The sequence below is a fragment of the Lathyrus oleraceus genome, chromosome 4, assembly GCF_024323335.1.
Source record: "Lathyrus oleraceus cultivar Zhongwan6 chromosome 4, CAAS_Psat_ZW6_1.0, whole genome shotgun sequence".
NCBI classification, from domain to species: Eukaryota; Viridiplantae; Streptophyta; class Magnoliopsida; order Fabales; family Fabaceae; genus Lathyrus; species Lathyrus oleraceus.
Window position 1 is genome coordinate 114507627 of NC_066582.1, and position 8720 is coordinate 114516346.

The window sequence follows — 8720 nt, forward strand, 5'->3', positions numbered from 1 at the left end:
GAAGGTTGAAAGTCCAGTTGAAATGGACGATCCTCCTTTGGCTTGGAGAACCTCCAATTAACAACATTCTTGAGGACATTACAAATCACACTATCAGGTACCTAAACAAATATGGAAGTGTTAAGAACGTTGATGTCAAAAGCGTTTATGACACGTTTTAAATTTATTCCAACTTTCGTTCGAGAGTTTCTTTTCTAATGCATTGTGCATCCTCCGTCATTCGTACGGTGAGGTGATATCGTTTCAATTTTTGCTTTGTAAGTAAGTCCTTTCTTTAACTGTTTATTTTTTGAAGGTATATGATATACTTAGTGTATGATACATGTTATGAGTGTTCATTTCCAAAGATTTTAATTGATAACCAGGGTGTGTTTCAATTTACATGTCTTTAATGACCTCATTTTAATATCTTTACATGTGTTCTATATTTTTAACATTTAATGCTTGTTCCAAAGAGTTCAAGTTTATGTCGATGATATCATTCTTGGTTCCACTAAAATGCAATTTGTCAAGGAGTTTTCTAAGCTTATGTAGGGTGAGTTTGAGACGAGTCTCATGGGGGAGTTGGATTACTTCCTTGGTCATTAAATCAAGCAACTCAACAAAGGTACATTCGTCTGCCAAACAAAATATTGCAACAACTTGCTAAAGAGATTTGGTATGGAAGATGCAAAATTAATTGACACTCCAATACCCACAAATGGAAACTTGGAAAAGAATGAACATGGTAAGGTTATTGATGTCAAGAAGTATAAATTTTAATCGCATATGAGTGCATCCTTCATTAATTCATATGCGATGTAATATCGTTCCATTTTCTCTCTGTGAAAGTAAGCCTTTTACTTTTGCATGTTGTCTATATTCCAAATACTTGATATGCTTGATGTATGAAATATTTCATGAATGTTGATTTTCAAAAATTTCTATTTATGTTTATCAATTTATATGCTTATAGTGACTTTATGCTATTCTTCTTTCATACTTGAAATATGTTCCTGGTGTTTAAGCATATTATATATTCCAACATGAAATATGTTTGAATAATTATAATATTAGCAAAATTCTTGTAGTGTGTCATTATTATGTTAACATCTCTGTTTTTTGGTTTGAGTGGTTGTAAATCTTTATATCGCCTTGCTAGAGTACATGCATGTGTAACATTTCGGGAGCACCAAAACGTATATGTCACGTAATTGTGTCACTTTTATAGAAACTCAAGAGTTTTTTATTGCATTGTATCCTTCATCATTCATGTATATGTTATTTGGCATAAATTATGGTAACCATGTTGTATTGTTGCTTTAAATGCTTCTATTTCTGTTTAGAAATTCTTTTTCAATATGTACATTATTTTATGAGTGTTGTGTTATTGATGGTCCCATCTTTGCAAATGCCTTTGTATGTTATATTGATATATGTGTAATATAAGATACTTATCATAGATTGCTTTGTCTTTTTTTGATGTTGTCAAATGGGGAGAAGCATCTGTAAGATGAAGTTGGGATGCATACATTCAGGGGGAACCTTCACGAAGACACGAAACACACCGTCTCAAGTTTTTCCATTATAAAAAAAGGGGAGTATGTGAGTGCAACTTTCTGTTAGATGTGTTTTGTATGATATCAAAACTAGGATACTTTAGCGCTTATGTATATTGGACGATATCCTCTGATTCTTAATGTGCATCTTAATATTAGGAAGCTTAAAAACTTTTGGAAATAAGTTGGAAAAAGTTTCATGCATCAAAAATTAATTTTTATTTGAAAAACAACTACGTGTCGACACATACACACTGTAGGTCGACACATAGAAGGAAAGTTTCTCTACAGGTCGACATATTCGTTTTTAGGTCGGTTTATGCACTCCATTTTTAAAGTCTATAGCCTCTGTTTGATGTGCCTCCTCTACAAGTCGATACATGACCTTTATAGGTCGACACATGTACCGAATAGGTCGGCACATGACTTACATATGTTGACACATGCAATATATTTTTCCAAAAGTTCATAACCTTTTCAAATCTTTTGCATTCCTTTTGCCTTCAAACATGCATGCATATATATACTTCATACATGCATCATTTCTGGAAAGGTTCTAGAGTAAACCTACATGAAACCAGGATTTCAATGTATTCTCATCATCTTCAACCTCATTCTATGCATACACACAAACAACCTACACATAATCATTCTTTGTTTGGGTGTCATCTAGAATTAGGGTTAATAACGTCCAATTTAGGTTGATTGAATTGTAAATTGGGTTGAGATCTTTTAGGGTTTCAAACAAGAAAACTGAGCTGGGGTTTTCCTTCAAGATCAATTAGGTATTTGAAGGTTTTGGACAAGGTTACACAATTTGGATCCGATCAAGTGAAGACTTTGAAGAACAAAAGTTTTTTGCAAAGGAGTAGCGTGAGACGGTGGATCATATTGGTAAATCTTGGGTTATAATAATTGACAATTTGGATTTGATCGAGTGAAAACTTTGAAGAACAAGGGGTTTCTTTCAAAGAAGTATCACGAGACAGTGAATCAAATTGGCATTGTTGGATTACTTGATTAAGCTTTGATTAAGGGAAGAGAAATTGTTAGAATCAATATCAAACTTAGGGCTTGTAGGGTTGCATTGCTACATTTCTCTTGTATACATACTTTTTCAAAGTAAGGTTAATTTTATTATCTCAATTCGAGTTTGAAATAAGGGCAGACGTACCCATATCGAGATTGATTGGTGAACTGCCTAAACAAATCCTTATGTACTCTCTCTCTCTCTCTCTCTCTCTCTCTCTCTCTCTTTTAGTTTTAGTTTTCAAATTGTTGAATTCATCGATTTTTTATACGATCAATATGTTTGCATAAGTTGTTGATAAACCTATGAAATAAGTTTTATTGAGTAGATCACAATCAATTAGATTGTGATTGAATTTGCAAGTCAACAAAATCATACATAATCCAAAACGAAATCGATTGCACACAAGGGGTTCAATAATTTGATTCAATTGTATTTTTATGTGTTTTTATCATTGGAAATAGTTTCTACTTTTAACATTGCACTCAATTGATTGTGATTAAAAGTGTTGGGATTAATTTGTTGTCACTACCATCACTTTGAATCAATATACGTATATCAGAGTTTTTCGATAGCGGTTTGGTTAGACGACTCGATCCGGATTACTTTCGCTCGCCATAAATTTTTCAAATCATTTTTTTGTTAAAGTTTTTTACTAGTGATCTATTTATCCCCTATAGATCGAAGCATATCGTCTAACATTAATCTCCAACCAGACATGGGAACTGGCCGAGTTATCTAGTGGAAAGAAGGCACTTCACAATAAGTGGGTGTATCGGGTAAAAGAGGATGACAATGGTTCTAAGCGATACAAAGCCCGACTGGTTGTCAACAGATTTCAGTAAAAAGAAGGAGTTGACTCCACTGAAATCTTTGCTCCAGTTGTGAAGCTCAATACTATCAGGTCAGTTTTAAGTATTGTGGCCACCAAAGAGCTATACCTTGAGCAATTGGATGTGAAAACTGTGTTTCTTCATGAAGACTTAGATGAGGAGCTCTACATGCAGCAACCTGAAGGTTTCTTAGAGGAAGGGCAAAAAAATATGGTGTGTAGATTAAAGAAGATCTTTTATGGCCTGAAACAAGCTTCAAGACATCGTATATGAAGTTTGAAAGCTTCATGCACATGGAAGGTTTCCATGTGTGCAATGCCGACCACTATTGTTTCTTCAAGAGATATAAGTCAAGTTACATCATTTTGCTACTCTATGTCAATGATATGTTAGTAGTAGGTCCAAATATGGATGAAATTAGAAACTTGAAGATGCAGTTACCAAAGGAGTTTGACATGAAGGGTTTGGTTCCAAAGAAGATTCTTGGAATGCAAATCATGAGAGATAAGCAAAGAGGAATTTTGCTGTTATCTCAGGCAGAGTACATCAACCGTGTTTTGAAAAGATTCAACATGGAAAAGGCCAAGACAATTAGCACACCATTGGCTAGTCATTTTCACCTACCCAAGGACCAGCTCCCTCAGACAGAGGAAGAAAGAGAATTCATGGCTAAGATTCCATATGCTTTAGCCATAAGAAGTTTGATGTACGCAATGGTTTGTATTAGGCCAGACATTGACCATGCAGTGGGAGTTGTAAGCAGGTTTATGACAAATCTAGGGAAAGCTTATTAGGAAGCAGTCATGTGAATTTTATGGTATCTACGAGGCACTACAGAGAAGTGTATGTATTTTGACAAAGGAGAAATAAAAGTACAAGGATACGTTGATGCAGACTTTGCTGACGAAGTTGATCATCGAAGAAGTACAACTGGCTATATATTTAATGTTGGTACTGGAGCAGTTAGTTGGATATCCCAGATACAAAAGATTGTTGCTTTATCCACTACTGAGGTTGGGTATGTAGCAGTCACATAAGCTAGCAAGGGATTAATATGGCTTCAAGGATTGTTAACAGAGTTGGATTTCATGCAGGAGAAAAGTGTTTTGTATAGTGATAATCAAAATGCAATACATCTAGCAAAGATTCTATATTTCATTTAAGAACAAAACACATTGGTCTTCGTTATCACTTCATTAGATCTCTTCTTGAGAATGAGGTACTAACATTAAGAAAGATACAAGAAAGTGAGAATCCAGCAGATATGTTAACAAATGTGGTGACGAATGACAAACTGAAGTTGTGCTCATCTTCAATTGGCCTGCTAGAATAATAAACTGATAAATATTGTTTGACCGAGGTATGAAGACAAATTATAATCACTCTTTAAATGGGTGATTATTGGTCAAAATAAAAGAGAAATAAAGAAAGTATGAAGGAGAAACAAGAAAAAATAAATAGTAAAAATAAATAAGAATGATTATGAAAACTTTAAGGAGATGTTAAATAATAACAATTCATCTTTCTTGTTTTATTGGCTATAAAAGCCACGTGTCTTTCATTTGTAATGCATCAGAATAAAATTTCAATAATTATTTAAGTGTAATTGAGTTGTAATTTTTTTCTTATAAGGAGAGGTTAATCAATTTATATATTTTATTTTCATTACTTCTGCGTTAATTTATTCTTTCACAAATTTGATAATATGGAAATCTTTTTGCGTAATTTCCTAACACAATTTCTACAAAATGAAAGAAAAAAACAAAGTGCGAGATTTAGAGGCACGTAAACAAAACCGAAGACATTAGTGCCATTACAGATTTTAACCACAAGAAGGAATAACATCTTCAGTAGCTTATAGCTAAATACACAAGAAGAAGTAAGCTGTCAAAAAAACAGGACACTGTCAGCAATTTGAATGCTTTTGACTAACACGAAGTCAATATAGTAATATACAACCCTACTGAGCAATCGCTAGTCAAATATGTTTATGCTGATATGAACAAAGGTTTTCACGTAGTATTAGTTCAAAACAAGAACTAAACCAACCTTTACAAATATGAAAGCTACATCAGAGTCACTAAAAACTCTATTTATCTATATATTCATTCGTAAGATAAACCATTACAATGCTCGTTTCGAATAGAAACAACTGTTAAAATAGAGAGGGTGACATTTTAGTGAGAAAAGATTTGTGTTGTGTTACTTACCAAGAAAAAGAATTTAAAATCAGTAGGGCTTGCCTTCTTCGGGTTATTCTTTTTTATCAATCCATATAAACATTTTCATTTGGATTTGAATGCTTTCAGTTTTATCTAGAAGAAAGCCACGGATTTGGTGCAACATAAGTATAGCCCTGAAAATGGTCACCTGCTGTAGGAGTTGATGCAGGAGAGTCCTCAAGCGGCATTGTTGTCCAGCATCGATCAAAATTAGCTGTGCAATCTTTTCCAGACACATCAGATGGTTTAAACTTAGGTTGCAGTTCTCTCGCCTCCAATTTGTTCCAATTGATTGTCCTGAACCACTTATGATTTTTGATTTGTTCATCTCCATTTGGCCCGCTGCCTAACCTTGTAGATGGATCCTTTTGCAGCAACTGTAGTAAGTAAACAGAAATCAGTTTGCAGTCTCAAATGAGTTAAACTATCCGAATAGAACGTGTATAAGGTCCCTTGTTGGAGTAAAGAAGAGCACAGTATATGGTTACCCCAAAAAGAAAATAATAAATTCATAAAAAGGAACATCGGCACAAGAGAACAATACCAACTAAAAAACGTTAAGCTGTGATTTCAGAAACATCAACGCAACAGTAGGAAACAAGACCAGAATAGTATGGTCTACTTACTCCTTTGAGCAAAGAATGAGCTTCACCAGTAAGGTATGGTGGAAGTTTGATTTTCTCTTTGATAATTTTCTCCTGTAGTTTCTTTCTGTTGTTATGTGTAAATGGTGCCTGCAAAATGACACTTATAAATCAGGGAAAAGAATAAGCTTGTACACCCTTAGCACATAGCAGAAGCCCCTTTGTATATCAGAGATCCACCTGGTGCACTTACAAAACACAAAGCTTCCCAATTGCGAAATAAGCAGATTCATCGAGACAATAATTTCCAAAAGAATAAATGAATTAAAAGATTGATTCTCAATAAGGTCCATATCCAAACTTTCCATTACCATAAAATTAACTACCTTTTCCCTATTGCAAAATCAACTATGTCTAGGACAAGACACCTAATTTTCTCTGTTCAAGACTTGATTATAGACACATAATAGATTCTAACTGCATTTCATTTTATCATTGTATTCCCACATACAATTCAAGGTGTTCAATAAGGATAACTCATTCACATACATATACACACGCAACTCACAATTCAAGAGACGATATTTGCGATTTGCATTCATTCATTACCTTCCCGGTTATCATTTCATACAAAAGAACACCAACACTCCACCAATCCGCATCCTTGTTATGGCCTTTACCCAAAAGGATTTCCGGAGCCATATATTCTGTAGTCCCACACATAGAGTTAGATCTCTCAGATTCCTCAATCTCTTTCGACATTCCAAAATCAGTTAACATCACCTACAAATTTAACAAACAAACAAACATAACATCAGTCACAATGAAGATTACCGAGCTGATTGCCAACACTAAGTCAACAACAACAACACATTGGCAGATACAAAATTTTCACAATCAAAATAGGACAACATAAATCAAAGAATTGTTTACATGGCCATGAGAATCCATGAGTATGTTTTCAGGTTTAAGATCCCGATGCACGATGCCTTTGCTGTGAAGATGTGAAACAGCAGATACAATCTCAGCAGTATAAATCCTTGCCTCATCCTCACTACCCAACACACAATCCATACATCAATATTTCAAACTTAAATACCTATCTTAAACTATTCAGCTTCATGAATACGATGATGAACAATAACAACATACCTAAAAATTCCTTGTCGACATAATTGAAAGAAGAGATGTCCTCCATTAATGAAGTCCAAAATCAAATACAATTTAGATTTAGTCTACAAATTAACATAAATAAATAGTGAGTTACTTAATAAGAACGTATTAATAATAATAAAGTAAATAACAAGAGAAAGAAAGAGACTTGGAAAGAGTAGCGAAGAGGAACGATGAAAGGATGAAGAACTTTAGTGAGAATATCTCTCTCGGCTTTCATGTAATCGACGTGATTTTTCTTAATGATGTTATCTTTCCTCATGACCTTCATTGCGAAGATTCCGTTAGCGTCGTCGGAAGAATCTGAATCGCCTTTTCTTCTGACCATGAAGACCTTGCCGAAGGCACCTTGTCCTATGACTTTGAGAATTTGGAAATCGGAGGGTCCGAATTTGTGTTGGAAGGGTGGTTGGATTTGGTCGTCGTTTTCTTCGTCGGAGTTGGAAGCGAGTTCGTCGAGGAAGAAAAGGGAGTTGTTGTTGGTGTTGGTGTCGTCGGAGGGAGGGGGGATGAGAGGGGAGGGACCTACGAAGGAGTGGGACCTACTGTAGATGATTTGTGGAGATGGGTTGGGATCGATTGGGGGACGGTAAGAAGAAGAAGGAGGAGGAGGAGGAGGAATGGTGAGGTTGGTGAGATTGGAGGCCATTAGAGGATACCGAGTTTCAGAAATGGCTTCTTCTTAGATGTGAATGTGATGTGGTCATTTGGACATTGACACCATTTTTCGGTTAGTTGGTTATGTTATGTGTACTTATTGGACACTAGTTAATGCGGTTGAATTATATTCAACATTATGACTGCAACTTGAAGTGCAAATTGATTGGGCATCGGAAGAGGCATTGTCAAAACTGAAAGCATGGTTTATCCATTTCTACAATTGTGGTTCAAACCGATGATTCTGACAATGAAGTAGATATATTGTGTGTTTCATCCAACAAATACATAGATGCATAGATTCTTGACTATGGTTATTCTTATCATATGATGCCGCACCGATAATGATTCACTACATTCATGTAAACTAATTTCAAATTTGTTTATCTACGTGATGATAAAGCCTGTACCATCACTAGAATTAGATAAATTAAAATTTCCATGGACGATGGGGTGTGCGAATATTGAACGAAGTTAGATATATATTCTAGAATTGAGGAAGAGCTTGATTTCACTAGGTACTCTAAAGACAAATGATTTCTCATATATTTTTGATGGAGATAAGGACATTATGAAGGTTAGAAAGGGTGCATTTACTGTATTAAGAGCAAGTAGGAATGCATGTAACATCTACAAATTATTGATAAACATTATTGTAGGTGATATTTCATCAATTGAGTCTG

At 34.8% G+C, this 8720-nt stretch overlaps 1 protein-coding gene across 2 annotated transcripts; it reads right to left on the minus strand.

Moving 5' to 3' along the window:
• Positions 1-5039: 5039 nt before the first annotated feature.
• LOC127073866 (serine/threonine-protein kinase AtPK2/AtPK19) lies at positions 5040-8284 on the minus strand. Of its 2 annotated transcripts, XM_051015111.1 has the most exons (7): positions 7529-8284; positions 7360-7442; positions 7141-7261; positions 6817-6990; positions 6250-6357; positions 5772-6000; positions 5040-5285 (listed from the first exon to the last, which is right to left on the minus strand). In XM_051015111.1, exons 1-7 carry the CDS (start codon positions 8027-8029, stop codon positions 5263-5265), a joined length of 1239 nt encoding a protein of 412 aa, XP_050871068.1. In that variant the 5' UTR covers positions 8030-8284; the 3' UTR covers positions 5040-5262. The 2 variants fall into 2 exon arrangements, with proteins under 2 accessions (XP_050871068.1, XP_050871067.1); XM_051015110.1 differs by lacking the exon at positions 5040-5285 and having other exon boundaries at positions 5287-6000.
• Positions 8285-8720: the final 436 nt, after the last annotated feature.

Excerpts from the sequence above, each read along its gene's own strand:
- LOC127073866 (XM_051015110.1), bottom strand. The coding sequence starts at position 8,029 with ATGGCCTCCAATCTCACCAACCTCACCATTCCTCCTCCTCCTCCTCCT. Across the intron at positions 6,991-7,140 it reads TCATGGATTCTCATGGCCAT|GTGATGTTAACTGATTTTGG; the intron begins GTAAACAATTCT and ends TTAAATTTGTAG. Across the intron at positions 6,358-6,816 it reads ATGAAATGATAACCGGGAAG|GCACCATTTACACATAACAA; the intron begins GTAATGAATGAA and ends GTCATTTTGCAG.